Source organism: Lissotriton helveticus, chromosome 3_1 (assembly GCF_964261635.1).
Source record: "Lissotriton helveticus chromosome 3_1, aLisHel1.1, whole genome shotgun sequence".
Taxonomy (NCBI): Eukaryota; Metazoa; Chordata; class Amphibia; order Caudata; family Salamandridae; genus Lissotriton; species Lissotriton helveticus.
In genome coordinates, this window is record NC_136061.1 from 1,664,488,844 (window position 1) to 1,664,504,592 (window position 15,749).

General features: G+C 49.4%; 1 protein-coding gene across 1 annotated transcript in view; it reads right to left on the bottom strand.

The window, feature by feature from the left end:
• Nucleotides 1-7,136: 7,136 nt before the first annotated feature.
• Nucleotides 7,137-15,749, bottom strand: part of LOC144825084 (uncharacterized) — a 34,728-nt gene continuing 26,115 nt past the window's right edge. The window contains exons 3-5 of the mRNA XM_078683989.1: nt 15,239-15,676; nt 10,451-10,666; nt 7,137-7,411 (exon numbers count right to left, since the gene is read on the bottom strand). Coding sequence (XP_078540115.1) covers nt 7,154-7,411; nt 10,451-10,666; nt 15,239-15,676 — 912 coding nt within the window. The 3' untranslated portion in view covers nt 7,137-7,153. The remainder of the gene's footprint in view (nt 7,412-10,450; nt 10,667-15,238; nt 15,677-15,749) is intronic.

The window sequence follows — 15,749 nt, forward strand, 5'->3', positions numbered from 1 at the left end:
GGACATCAAAGGGGACCAGACCTATAACTGGGGCAGGACCAGACCAGGAAGGCAGTTGTATCCTGGAGTCGAGAGACCCGAGAAGAACTCATCCGTGACTTGGCCTGCTGGCGCTGCCGCGGCCCTCTGCCTCGTGAAACCATCTTGGCCTGCTGGCGCTGCCGCGGCCCTCTGCCTCGTGAAACCATCGTCTTGGCCTGCTGGCGCTGCCGCGGCCCTCTGCCTCGTGAAACCATCGTCTTGGCCTGCTGGCGCTGCCGCGGCCCTCTGCCTCGTGAAACCATCGTCTTGGCCTACTGGCGCTGCCGCGGCCCTCTGCCTCGTGAAACCATCTTGGCCTGCTGGCGCTGCCGCGGCCCTCTGCTTTAGGAGACTATCACCTTGGCCTGCTGGCGCTGCCGCGGCCCGATCCACAGACCCTCCAGCTCGAGGATTGTGAGCTCGCCTTTTACCACCACCTGTACCGACCCGGTACTAAGACTGTCCCGCTACCCCCTTTCCCTACAGAGACTAGAAGTGAGAGGACCCCCGGGTCCAAGTTATCCTGTATCGCTGATATCCTTGCCTTAAGAACCTTATATAAAGCCTTGAACTCGACTTGGTGTGGTGCCTGTTTGTGGGGAGGGAGGGTACTTGTCTGTACGATCGCCGGAGACGGTCCCCCTCGGGGATCTCTCCCTCGGTATCCGGCCGACCCTCAGGGTCCCCGTCTAACACACTTCCTCCAAGTGTTTCTCATCCAATGCAATCAAAATTCACTCACCTGGTGCACTCAGGTCGATTGCGAATTCTCCACTGCCGACTCCTAGACAGACCGACACAGTCTGTGTTTCTCTCGGGTTAAGCCCGTAGGACTCCGGCGTAGGGTCTTCAGCAGCTGGGAGGGATACTGGGCTCGAAAGTGGAATTTCTTGTTGTTCGTACCACAAGCGGGTGTTTTAAATCAGGATCCACTTTCTGTCCACCCCCTCGGCCAGAACTCCTCCCTGTCCCTTCTACGCCTGTTTACAGGAGGGGACGACCCTATCGCGGAGTCCCGGCGGAGTCGCCAACTGAAGGAATCAAAATATTACACTAATGGACTATACTCACCAATAGCCCATACACCTAAATTCCAATAATAAGTCAGTCGGCAATGGAGAAGGTTCAATCGTTTATTCTGCATATACAAAACCCTGACAGGGGAGCCTCAGTCTACACGACCCTCAAGGGTGCGCAGAGGAGACTGCTTAAATACAAGTGATACAAGGCATATATACGTTTCACACATAACACGATGACACCTTACTAGGAAAGATACAACTTGTCAGTGAGCCAGCAGGAAGACCCATATAAGGCACAATTGATTGCTAGTAGCTAGGCCCAAGCTATTCCGGGGGCAGGTCAGTAAGGTGCCTCCCTTTCTATCTGTAGCTCGAGGAGTGCAAGAACGGGATCTACTAGAATGTGCGCATCCCACAAGAAGGGCAGGTGTGACCTTGGGTTTCCCTGAGCTACAAGCTAGCAAGTTGAGCAGACAGCTAAGTCAGCCATCGTGGTTTCGTGCAGAAGGCTTAATCACGTGATTTCAGGGAAACGGCACATGGAACAGAGAAACGAAACGCAATGGGCCCGGTCACACCAATATGTTTAAGCAGAGGGAAAGTGAATCATTCCTAACTACAATAATACAATGTGAATAATGCAATGCTAACGTGTGGTTATAAGGTTATATTGTATATATTAGGCCAATAACATGTATTTATCGAATTTATATCCCATCAACACACATGCCTTGGAAGGTTCCTGTATGGTGCACAGGCATGCACATTGCAGCAGGTGAGCAGGGCGACTAAATCAGGAGTAGCAGGAGTCTTCCCGGTTGCAGCATTGATGCCCAGAGCGAAGTCCAGAGTGCCCAGATGGTTGAAGAAGAAGTGGTGTCGAAAATGTATCTTGTCCCACGACGAATCTAGGGACTCGCCCTCAGGTAAGCCCTTAAATACCCTAAGGAAAGGGTTGGGACGATACAGGGGTCCCTCCCTAAGGAGGGGCTGGACAAGGGGGAGGATACTCCACTGTCCTTTGTCCAGGTTTATGCCAGAGGGGGAGCCCATGGCCCCCTGAACTGGTTTGAACTGGACTATGCATGGAGGGCACCTAGTGTGCCCTGCACGCAGACAATGTGGCACTGGCAAGCACCCGCACCCTGCCCCAATACACGAAACCTTGTGTGGGAGGTGGTCACACCTCCCTGTGACAGGATACCTATTGTTCTGCCTTCCCCTGCCTGGGCTTGGCTCAGCAGCAGGAGAGCTGAAACTTGTCTCTGGCCGGCAGCAGCCCTAGCTTGCTGTCCGGGTCTGGAAGACTGGTACCGGGAGCACTGAGAGCTTCCCAAAGAAGCTTTATGGTGCATGGAATCATACCTCTGCACCGCTTACGGTGAGGAGGTATGATTCCAACATGTTTGATACCAAACATGAACAGATTTGTTACAGCCAGTAATGACGGGGTGCCCCTCTAAATGTCATATGTCTGTCTCACAACCCAGGAGAATGGCCTCCATGGGCTGTAGGGGTGTCCTGCTCATGCAGGGGTACCCTCCCACTTAGAACCAAGCACCCTGCCTTCAGGTTTGTAAGGCCTGCCTTAGGGGTGACATATAGGTTTTAAGTGTAGTGACCCTAGATATAGGGAAACAAATAGCCTTCGTAAGTGGTGCTAGCACCAGCTTACACAGGCTGCAATGGCAGGCCTGTAGTTGCAAATTGAGTGGTCTCCCGTGGGTGGCATAATGCATGCTTCAGCCTATGGGGGACCCTTGGTGTACCTATGCTCTGAGTACCTTAGTACCATATACTAGGGACTGATAAGTGTACACCAGTGTCCAATCGGGGATGTACCTGATTACTTACCAAACCAATGTAGGGGAGAAAGCACAGAGAGTGGGGTCCTGATTAGCAGGATCCCAGTTAGACTAGTCAGAAACAGCATTATATCAAGCAAAAAATGGGGGTAACCATGACAGCAGATCCTACTTTCCTCTAATTATGGTGATCGCTTGCCGGTAACACTTTTTATTGGGGCGTTCAATCGTACCATGGAGCATGGACAAGTATTTGTGTCCTTTCACTGCTTATTTTGTGGTAGCTACTTTTTTCTTTATCTTAAAATTGTCCTTGAGAGTGCACCTGGATTTGTCGGCGGCGTTCGACACGGTCGACCACGCTGTTCTCCTCGATCGGGTCGAGAGCGCCGGCATCCGGGGCCCACCGCTGAGATGGATCGCCTCTTTTCTCCAAGACCGCTATCAAGCTGTCTGCCTCCCCCCCCTTCGCCTCAGAAGGAACAAGACTCACCCGTGGAGTCCCTCAGGGCTCCTCCCTATCCCCCCTTTTGTTTAACCTGTATATTCTTCCCCTGATCTCAGAACTCCAGAAAAGATCAGTAGTCATGTTCAACTATGCCGATGACCTGCAGCTCATTTTCAACATTGACCCCTCCCCCTCCTCTATTGAGAACGTTCAATCCACCATGACCTTCATCAGCAGTTGGATGAACGCAAACCAGCTCAAACTTAACCCCGACAAGGCTGAGCTGGTCCTTACGGGGCCCCTAGGTAACCCCTGGAACTCGACTTTCTGGCCCCTTTCCCTGGGCTCCCCTCCATCCCCTGTTAACTCGGTCAAGAGCCTAGGCATTACCATCAGCGACGACCTCTCCATGAGGGTTCAAATCAATTCGGTGGTCTCTGTCAGCTTTTTCCACCTACGCCAAATTAGGAAAATTAGCAGACGGTTGTCACATGAAGCTCTCGTTCAGGTCACCCTGGAACTAGTCATGTCCCGTATTGACTATGCGAACTCTTTGTATGCCGGTATACCCGCGTACCAATCCCACCAACTCCAACTCATCCAGAACCAAGCATCCAGGCTTATCCTTGGCCAGCCCAAGTTCAGCCACACTAAACCCCTCCTTAAGAGCCTCCATTGGCTCCCGGTGGCCAGCGCAGCCTTTTCAAATTGGGCTGCCTGATCCACAAAGCCCTTTCCTCCCAGGGACCCTCCTTCATTGCTTCCCGAATACACCGCTATATCCCTTCCCACGTCCTACGCTCCTCCTGTTCCAATCTCCTGTCCCCTTGCTCCTTCAGACGCAAGAAGCATGGTGGCCTGAGATTTTCCACCCAAGCCCCACTCTTCTGGAATTCCCACCCTCCAGAACTCCGCCTTATACCCTCCTATGCCCAGTTCAGGAAATCACGTAAGACCTGGCTTTTCTCCCTAGCCTTCAACTAATTCCAACACACTGCTGTGCCCCTCAGCCCCTCCACTTAAGCACCAAGAAACCGCTGGTGAACGTGCGCTCTATAAATCCCCTTTATCATATCATATCATTATCACGACTCACCCGCATACTGGGTTTTATCTCTTTTTTGTAAATTGCCTTTTTACTTTACACTTTCATTTTTCTTAATTTTGTTTTTACATTACTTTTATTGTTGTCACTAACGTTTAAACATACATTTATGTACCTGATTTGTTGTTACCTTTTTAACCACATTTCTTTATGTTCTTCCTCCCATGTTTCTTTCCTGCTTGATCCAGTCTCATGCTTTTACGGATTACAGACTTCTGACTGTGTCCTTTACACACTTTTGCGCAATTGGTTGTTACAAATACACTACTGTTCCTCCTTTTCCCTCCTCTGCCCCATCCATGTTGCTTTTTCTCTTCCCCGTTCATATTGCTTCTATTCCCTCCCTGCCTCATCCATTTTGCTTCTTCCCACCACCCATGTGGCTTATTTTCCCCCTCATCCATCCTGTCCCTTTTTCATCTAATGTCCCTGTTTCTTCTCCCCCATCCGCCTACATCCCTGTTTCTTCTTCCATCCTTCCAACAGATAACAAGCATTTACAATGCAATGGTTTCGCCTTTGGAAAATTTTGAGTTATTGGCATTGTATATGCCTAAATTTTGTTTATCTGTTTTTGTTTTTAAAACAGATAAGTAAATGGCATTGTCATTTACATTGCCCTTATTTTTTTTGCAGTTACTCTGCACTCCCTATGCACTCTGCACTCTTTATGCAGTCTGCATTCCCTATGCACTCTGCACTTCCTATGCACTCCCTATACACTGTGTACTCCCTATGCAGCACTCTGTACTCTCTATGTACTCTGCACTTTCCACTTCCTATGCACTCCCTATGCACTGTGCACTCCCTATGCAGCACTCTGTATGCACTCTGCACTTCCTATGCACTCATTATGCACTTTCTATGCACTCCCTATGCAGCACTTTGTACTCTATGCACTCTCTGTGCACTGTCTATGCACTCTGCACTGCCTATGCACTTTCTATGTTTTCTGTATTTCGCACTCTCTGCACTCCCTATGCACTCTGCACTTTGTATGCATTCTGCATTATCTATGCACTCTATGCACTTTTTTTTGCAGTCACTATGCACTCCCTATGCAGTCTGCATTCCCTATGCACTGCACTTCCTATGCACTCTGCACTCCCTATGCACTCTTTATGCACTCTGTACTCCCTATGCAGCACTCTGTACTCTCTATGTACTCTGCAGTTTCCACTTCTTATGCACTCCCTATGCACTGTGCACTCCCTATGCAGCACTCTGTATGCACTCTGCACTTCCTATGCATTCTGCACTCATCATGCACTCTCTATGCACGGTGCACTTCCTATGCACTCCCTATGTCCCTATGCAGCACTTTGTACTCTCTATGCACTCTGCACTGTCTATGCACTGTCTACGCACTGTTTATGCACTCTATGTACTTTTTTTTCCTGTACTCCGCACTCCCTATGCACTCTGCACGTATTATGCACTCCCTATGCACTGTGCACTCTCTGCATTCCCTATGCACTCTGTACTCCCTATGCACTCTCTCTGCACTCCCTATGCACTCTGCACTTTGTATGCATTCTGCATCACCTATGCACTTGCTATGCACTTTATTTGGAGTCACTCTGCACTCTACACTCCCTGTATTCCCTATGCACTCTGCATTTCCTATGCACTCTGTACTCCCTCTGCAGCACTCTGTACTCTCCACTCCCTATGCAGCACTCTGTATGCACTCTGCACTTCCTATGCACTCTGCACTCCCTATGCACTGTACACTCTCTGCATTCCCTATGGACTCTGTACTCCCTATGCACTCTCTCTTCCCTCCCTATGTACTTTGCACTTTGTATGCATTTTGCATTACCTATGCACTCTGCAATCTCTATGCAGTCTGCATTCTCTATGCACTCTGCACTCCCTATGCACTCTGCACTCCCTATGCAGCACTCTGTACTCTGAACTTTCCACGTCCTATGCACTCCCTATGCAGTGCACTCCCTATACAGTACTCTCTATGCACTCCGCAGGGTCTATGCACTCTGCACTTTGTAAGTTTTCTGTACTCCGCCCTCTCTCTGCACTTTGTATGCATTCTGCATTACCTATGCACTCTGCACTCTCTATGCACTTTATTTTTTGCAGTCACTCTGCATTCCCTAGGCACTCTGCACTCCCTATGCACTCTGCATTTATTATGCACTCTCTCTGCATTCTCTATGCACTCTGTACTCCATATGCACTGTCTATGCACTCTGCATTACCTATGCACTCTCTAGGCACTGTCTATACATCCTGCACTCCCTATGCACTCTACACTCCCTATGCACTTTGCATTTTTAATGCACTCTGCACTTCCTATGCACTCCTTCTGGACTTTGCATTCCCTATGTACTCTGCACTGCCTATGCACTCCCTATGCACTCGTCATGCTCTATGCACTCCTTACTCTGTACTCCATTTGTTAAAGTTTGAGCTTTTGATAAATGGTGTTTTGTATTTTCTTTCAATTATGTGTAAAACGTTGATGTGTTTTACTTTACACATAAATGTGCAGTGCATTTATAATGCAATTATTTGCAGATGCACTTTGTATTACAATACAAGTTATTTGATAAAGCATGTTAGCATTTTGTTTAGAGATGTAATATATATATGATAGCACAGTAATATATATTTATGTACTTTGTTTATAAGAATGAAAGGACATGAAAAAAAGTTTATCATTTTTTTATTAAAGTATATATATTGACTTTTTATTACTTTTTATTAATGCAAAGTTTTGTGCAGTATTTTTTTAGGAAAGTATTTTGATGATGTATCCATTCTGGAAAATCACATTTACTGTTTTTGGTAGGTGTTCTATTAATGCTTCTTCCAAGTCATCAATGTCGGCTGGTATATTGAAGTAGTCCATTATAACTGTATTGTTTATGTCAGCGTTTTGACAGTTTTCAGCATTTTCTATTTGTATAGCAATAGTACAATGTTCTTGATTTGTTTTTTCTATTGCATATATTGTTAACGTAATTTCTTCTTGTGGTGGTTGTATTTTCTGTGGAGAAAAAAGAAATGAGTTAGTTGCTGTTTTTTTGTTTTTTATTGTTTTTGTTGCCCTAAAGATAAATTTTTTTTTTAATATTTTGGTGCAAATGAAGTTAATACATGGTGAAGGTAATAGAAGATAGCATTTATGAGAGTATATAGTAGTTCATAGGGAGTGCAGAGTGCATAGGGAGTGCAGAGAGAGTGCATAAGAAGTGCAGAGTGCAGAGTTCATAGGGAGTGCAGAGTGCATAGGGAGTGCAGAGTGCATAGGGAGTGCAGAGTGCATAGGGCGTGCAGAGTGCCTAAAGAGTGCAGAGTGCCTAGGGAGTGCAGAGTGCCTAGGGAGTGCAGAGTGCATAGGGAGTGCAGAGTGCATAGGGAGTGCAGAGTGCATAGGGAGTGCATAGGGAGTGCAGAGTGCATAGTGCATAGGGAGTGCAGAGTGCATAGGGAGTGCAGAGTGCATAGGGAGTGCAGAGTGCATAGAGAGTGCAGAGTGCATAGAGAGTGCAGAGTGCATAGGAAGTGCAGAGTGCATAGGAAGTGCAGAGTGCATAAAGAGTGCAGAGTGCATAAAGAGTGCAGAGTGCATAAAGAGTGCAGAGTGCCTAGGGAGTGCAGAGTGCCTAGGGAGTGCAGAGTGCCTAGGGAGTGCAGAGTGCATAGGGAGTGCAGAGTGCTCAGGGAGTGCAGAGTGCATAGGGAGTGCATAGGGAGTGCAGAGTGCATAGGGAGTGCAGAGTGCATAGGGAGTGCAGAGTGCATAGGGAGTGCAAAGTGCATAAAGAGTGCAGAGCATAAAGAGTGCATAAAGAGTGCAGAGTGCATAAAGAGTGCAGAGTGCATAAAGAGTGCAGAGTGCATAAAGAGTGCAGAGTGCATAAAGAGTGCAGAGTGCATAAAGAGTGCAGAGTGCATAAAGAGTGCAGAGTGCATAGGGAGTGCAGAGTGCATAGGGAGTGCAGAGTGCATAGGGAGTGCAGAGTGCATAGGGAGTGCAGAGTGCATAGGGAGTGCAGAGTGCATAGAGAGTGCAGAGTGCATAGGAAGTGCAGAGTGCATAAAGAGTGCAGAGTGCATAAAGAGTGCAGAGCATAAAGAGTGCATAAAGAGTGCAGAGTGCATAAAGAGTGCAGAGTGCATAAAGAGTGCAGAGTGCATAAAGAGTGCAGAGTGCATAAAGAGTGCAGAGTGCATAGGGAGTGCAGAGTGCATAGGGAGTGCAGAGTGCATAGGGAGTGCAGAGTGCATAGGGAGTGCAGAGTGTATAGGGAGTGCAGAGTGCATAGAGAGTGCAGAGTGCATAGAGAGTGCAGAGTGCATAGGAAGTGCAGAGTGCATAGGAAGTGCAGAGTGCATAAAGAGTGCAGAGTGCATAAAGAGTGCAGAGTGCATAAAGAGTGCAGAGTGTGCAGAGTGCATAAAGAGTGCAGAGTGCATAGGGAGTGCAGAGTGCATAGGGAGTGCAGAGTGCATAGGGAGTGCAGAGTGCATAAAGAGTGCAGAGTGCATAAAGAGTGCAGAGTGCATAAAGAGTGCATAGGGAGTGCAGAGTGCATAGGGAGTGCAGAGTGCATAGGGAGTGCAGAGTGCATAGGGAGTGCAGAGTGCATAGGGAGTGCAGAGTGCATAGGGAGTGCAGAGTGCATAGAGTGCAGAGCATAAAGAGTGCATAAAGAGTGCAGAGTGCATAAAGAGTGCAGAGTGCATAAAGAGTGCAGAGTGCATAAAGAGTGCAGAGTGCATAAAGAGTGCAGAGTGCATAGGGAGTGCAGAGTGCATAGGGAGTGCAGAGTGCATAGGGAGTGCAGAGTGCATAGGGAGTGCAGAGTGCATAGAGAGTGCAGAGTGCATAGGAAGTGCAGAGTGCATAGGAAGTGCAGAGTGCATAAAGAGTGCAGAGTGCATAAAGAGTGCAGAGTGCATAGGGAGTGCAGAGTGCATAGGGAGTGCAGAGTGCATAGGGAGTGCAGAGTGCATAGGGAGTGCAGAGTGCATAGGGAGTGCAGAGTGCATAGAGAGTGCAGAGTGCATAGAGAGTGCAGAGTGCATAGGAAGTGCAGAGTGCATAGGAAGTGCAGAGTGCATAAAGAGTGCAGAGTGCATAAAGAGTGCAGAGTGCATAAAGAGTGCAGAGCGTGCAGAGTGCATAAAGAGTGCAGAGTGCATAGGGAGTGCAGAGTGCATAGGGAGTGCAGAGTGCATAGGGAGTGCAGAGTGCATAAAGAGTGCAGAGTGCATAAAGAGTGCAGAGTGCATAAAGAGTGCATAGGGAGTGCAGAGTGCATAGGGAGTGCAGAGTGCATAGGGAGTGCAGAGTGCATAGGGAGTGCAGAGTGCATAGGGAGTGCAGAGTGCATAGGGAGTGCAGAGTGCATAGGGAGTGCAGAGTGCATAGAGTGCAGAGCATAAAGAGTGCATAAAGAGTGCAGAGTGCATAAAGAGTGCAGAGTGCATAAAGAGTGCAGAGTGCATAAAAAGTGCAGAGTGCATAAAGAGTGCAGAGTGCATAGGGAGTGCAGAGTGCATAGGGAGTGCAGAGTGCATAGGGAGTGCAGAGTGCATAGGGAGTGCAGAGTGCATAGAGAGTGCAGAGTGCATAGGAAGTGCAGAGTGCATAGGAAGTGCAGAGTGCATAAAGAGTGCAGAGTGCATAAAGAGTGCATAAGGAGTGCAGAGTGCATAAAGAGTGCAGAGTGCATAAAGAGTGCAGAGTGCATAAAGAGTGCAGAGTGCATAAAGAGTGCAGAGTGCATAAAGAGTGCATAGGGAGTGCAGAGTGCATAGGGAGTGCAGAGTGCATAGGGAGTGTAGAGTGCGTAGGGAGTGCAGAGTGCATAGGGAGTGCAGAGTGCATAGGGAGTGCAGAGTGCATAGGGAGTGCATAGGGAGTAGAAATTGATCATAGAGCTATAGTTGTATATAGTAATGAGTAAGTAGCAAAATTAGTAGTAGTGTGTTATTAGAGTTCCAGAAAGTTAGAAAAACTTTATTATAGATGTAGTAGCAAATGAAGGTATAATATTGTATAAATAGTTTTACTTACTTGAAATTGCGTATTCCGTGTTGTATTTAACATTTTATTATTCTGAAATTCGTGCACTGATAAGTGAGTTATTTTGACGTAGGAGCCGATTTGTATTTGGAAATCTGCGGCATCTCTCCAAAGTGTTATTTTGATTGAGTCAGTTGTATCGTTTACTGTAATTGATTTAAGTTTTGTTTCCTGCCCAGCAACCAAAATATTTTTTGTTTCTTCTTCCTGTAAGACAAATCGAAATATTTAGTGTGGTGTGACAGAGTGTGGGAGCGACAGAGTGTGGGAGCGACAGAGTGTGGGAGAGCAACAGAGTGGGGGAGAGCGACAGAGTGGGGGAGGGACAGAGTGGGAGTGACAGAGTGGGAGTGTACGAGCAACCGAGTGTGGGAGCGACAGTGTGTGGGAGTGTCAGAGTGAGAGTGTGGGAGCGACAGAGTGTGGGAGCAACAGAATGACAGAGGGTGGGAGTGTAGTAGCGACACTGTCGCTCCCACACTCTGTCGCTTTCACTCTCCCAGTTTGTTTTTCCCACACTCTGTCGCTCCCACACTCTCACAGTTTGTTGCTCCCACACTGTGGGAGTGACAGAGTGTGGGAGTGTAGTAGCGACACTGTTGCTCCCACAGTCTGTCGCTCCCACAGTCCCAGAGTGGGAGTGTGGGAGCGACAGAGTGTGGGAGTGACAGAGTGACAGAGTGTGGGAGTGTAGTAGCGACACTGTCGCTCCCACACTCTGACGCTCCCGCACTATGTCACTCCCACACTGGGAGCGACAGTGTGGGAGCGACAGTGTCGCTACTATATTTCCACACTTTGTTGCTCCTGCACTCTGTCGCTCCCACAGTGTTGGAGCGACACAGAGTGTGGGAGCGACAGAGTGTGGGAGCAACAGGCTGGGAGTGTGGGAGCAACAGAGTGTGGGAGCAATAGTGGCGCTACTACACTCCCACACTCTGTCACTCTATTGCTCCCACTCTGTCGCTCCCAGACTGTGGGAGTAACAGACTGTGTGAGTGTGGAAGTGACAGAGTGTGGGAGCGACAAAGTGACAGTGTGGGAGTGTAGTAGCAACACTGTTGCTCCCACACTCTGTTGCTCCCACACTCGATCGCTCCCACACTGTGGGAGCGACAGTGTTGCTACTACACTCCCACACTCTGTCACTTTGTCGCTCCCATACTCTGTCGCTCCTACACTCTGTCATTTCCACACTCGCAGTCTGTTGCTCCCACACTGTGGGAGCGACAGTGTGGGAGCAATAGAGTCACAGAGTGTGGGAGTGTAGTAGCGACACTGTGTGTGAGTGATAGTGCGGGAGCGGCAGAGTGTGGGAGCAAGTGTCGCTACTACACTCCCACACTCTGTCGCTTTCACACTCCTAGTCTGTTGTTCCCACACTCCCACAGTCTGTCGCTCCCACACTCGGTTTGTTGCTTCCACACTGTGGGAGCGACAGAGTGCGGGAGCGGCAGAGTGTGGGAGCGAAAGTGCCGCTACTACACTCCCACACTCTGTTGCTCCCAGAGTGTGGGAGCGACAGACTGTGGGAGTGTGGGAGCAAATGACTGGGAGTGTGGGAGCGACAGTGTGGGACTTTTTTGCTACTACACTCCCACATTCTGTTGCTTTCACACTCCCAGTCTGTTGTTTCCACACTCCCACAGTCTGTCGCTCCCACACTCTCAGTTTGTTGCTCCCACACTGTGGGAGCTACGGAGTGTCGGAGCGACAGAGTGTGGGAGCGACAGGGTCGCTACTACACTCCCACCCTCTGTCATTCTGTTGCTCCCACACTCTGGGAGCGACAGAGTGTGGGAGCAATAGAGTGACAGAGTGTGGGAGTGTAGTAGCGACAATGTCGCTCCTACAGTGTGGGAGTGATAGAGTGCGGGAGTGGCAGAGTGTGGGAGCGACAGTGTCGCTACTATACTCCCACTCTGTTGATCCTGCACTTTGTTGTTTCCACAGTGTGGGAGTGTGGGAGCGACAGAGTGTGGGAGCGACAGAGTGTGGGAGCGACAGAGTGTGGGAGCAATAGTGTCGCTCCCACACTCTGTTGCTTTCACACTCCCAGTCTGTTGTTCCCACACTCCCAGTCTGTCGCTCCCACACTCTGTTGCTCCCACACTCCCACAGTCTGTTGCTTCCACAGTGTGGGAGTGACAAAGTGCAGGATCAACAGAGTGTGGGAGTATAGTAGCGACACTGTCACTCCCACACTCTGCCACTCCCGCACTCTATCACTCCCACACTGTAGGAGCGACATTGTCGCTACTACATTCCCACACTCTGTCACTCTATTGCTCCCACACTCTGTCGCTCACACAGTGTGGGAGCAACAAACTGTGAGAGTGTGGGAGCGACAGACTGTGGGAGTGTGGAAACAACAGACTGGGAGTGTGAAAGCGACAGAGTGTGGGAGTGTGGAAGTGACAGAGTGTGGGAGCGACAAAGTGACAGTGTGGGAGTGTAGTAGCAACACTGTTGCTCCCACACTCTGTTGCTCCAACACTCGATCGCTCCCACACTGTGGGAGCGACAGTGTTGCTACTACACTTCCACACTCTGTCACTTTGTCGCTCCCATACTCTGTCGCTCCCACACTTTGTCATTTCCACTCTCGCAGTCTGTTGCTCTCACACTCTGGTAGCGACAGAGTGTGGGAGCAATAGAGTGACAGAGTGTGGGAGTGTAGTAGCGACACTGTGTGTGAGTGAGAGTGCGGGAGCGGCAGAGTGTGGGAGCGAGTGTCGCTACTACACTCCTACACTCTGTTGCTCCCAGAGTGTGGGAGCAACAGACTGTGGGAGTGTGGGAGCAACAGACTGGGAGTGTGGGAGCGACAGTGTGGGAGCAAGTGTCGCTACTACACTCCCACACTGTCACTCCCACACTCTGTCGCTTTCACACTCCCAGTCTGTTGTTTCCACACTCCCACAGTCTGTCGCTCCCCCAGTCTGTTGCTCCCACACTCTGGGAGCGACAGAGTGTGGGAGCAATAGAGTGACAGAGTGTGGAAGTGTAGTAGCAACACTATCGCTCCCACAGTGTGTGAGTGATAGAGCGAAAGTGTCGCTACTACACTCCCACACTCTGTTGCTCCCAGAGTGTGGGAGCAACAGACTGGGAGTGTGGGAGCGACAGTGTGGGAGCAAGTGTCGCTACTACACTCCCACACTCAGTTGCTCCCAGAGTGTGGGAGCGACAGACTGTGGGAGTGTGGGAGCAACAGACTGGGAGTGTGGGAGCGACAGTGTGGGAGCAAGTGTCGCTACTACACTCCCACACTCTGTCACTCCCACACTCTGTCGCTTTCACACTCCCAGTCTGTTGTTTCCACACTCCCACAGTCTGTCGCTCTCCCAGTCTGTTGCTCCCACACTCTGGGAGCGACAGAGTGTGGGAGCAATAGAGTGACAGAGTGTGGAAGTGTAGTAGCAACACTATTGCTCCCACAGTGTGTGAGTGATAGAGCGAAAGTGTCGCTACTACACTCCCACACTGTGTTGCTCCCAGAGTGTGGGAGCGACAGACTGTGGGAGTGTGGGAGCAACAGACTGGGAGTGTGGGAGCGACAGTGTGGGAGCAAGTGTTGCTACTACACTCCCACACTCTGTCACTCCCACACTCCGTCGCTTTCACACTCCTAGTCTGTTGTTCCCACACTCCCACAGTCTGTCGCTCCCACACTCGGTTTGTTGCTTCCACACTGTGGGAGCGACAGAGTGCGGGAGCGGCAGAGTGTGGGAGCGAAAGTGCCGCTACTACACTCCCACACTCTGTTGCTCCCACAGTGTGGGAGCGACAGACTGTGGGAGTGTGGGAGCAAATGACTGGGAGTGTGGGAGCGACAGTGTGGGACTTTTTTGCTACTACACTCCCACATTCTGTCGCTTTCACACTCCCAGTCTGTTGTTTCCACACTCCCACAGTCTGTCGCTCCCACACTCTGTTTGTTGCTCCCACACTGTGGGAGCTACGGAGTGTCGGAGCGACAGAGTGTGGGAGCGACAGGGTCGCTACTACACTCCCACCCTCTGTCATTCTGTTGCTCCCACACTCTGGGAGCGACAGAGTGTGGGAGCAATAGAGTGACAGAGTGTGGGAGTGTAGTAGCGACAATGTCGCTCCTACAGTGTGGGAGTGATAGAGTGCGGGAGTGGCAGAGTGTGGGAGCGACAGTGTCGCTACTATACTCCCACTCTGTTGATCCTGCACTTTGTTGTTTCCACAGTGTGGGAGTGTGGGAGCGACAGACTGTGGGAGCGACAGAGTGTGGGAGCGACAGACTGGGAGTGTGGGAGCAACAGACTGGGAGTGTGGGAGCGACAGAGTGTGGGAGCAATAGTGTCGCTCCCACACTCTGTTGCTTTCACACTCCCAGTCTGTTGTTCCCACACTCCCAGTCTGTCGCTTCCACACGCTCACAGTTTGTTGCTCCCACACTGTGGCAGTGACAGAGTGTGGGAGTGTAGTAGCGACACTGTTGCTCCCACAGTCTGTCGCTCCCACAGTCTGTCGCTCTTACACTCGCAGTTTGTTGCGCCCACACTCCCCCAGTCTGTCTCTCCCACACTCCCAGTTTGTCCCTCCCACACTCTGGGAGCGACAGAGTGTGGGAGTGACAGTGTGGGAGTGACAGAGTGTGGGAGTGACAGAGTGTTTGAGGAAGTGTCTTTGTGAAAGATTGTTGTTTTTTTGTGTGAAAGTGTGTGCGCGAATGAGTTTGTGCGAAGAGTGTGTGTTAAAGATAGTTTTGGAAAGGGTGTGTGTAAAGATTGTGTATGAGCTTACTTCAGTAATTGTTCCTGATATGCTCATTAATGTGCGTAATTTTGCTCCTTTGACAGTTTTTATTGGTGAAATAGGTGGAGCAGGTGGTTGTAGAATATTTTCCGCTTCCTGCAATATTTCCGGAGGTATAGTGAAGGGTTTTAATCTTGCTATCTTAGTTTGCTTTGTGATGATGACGACATTGTTTTTAGTTAGGAAATTCCGAATTATTATTGCATTTCCTTCTTTTGTTTGTTGATAAAAGTCTTCATTGTAGCATGTTGCTTTGATGGAAGCACTGTGATCAGCTAGAGCAAGGTGATATAATACTCTGTCCTCTTGTTTTGCGTTTTTATAGTTTGTTTTTGTTGAACATTTCACAACGTTCGCTCTGATGGATTTTTGGTAAGGTTTGCTTTCGGCTTCTTTCATTTGTTTAAGTTCTTCTATGGAAATCATCTGAAATGAGAGTAAATGTTAGTACACATTCTGGACATGTTTTCCCCTTTGTAATTAGCTGGAATAAAAGCAC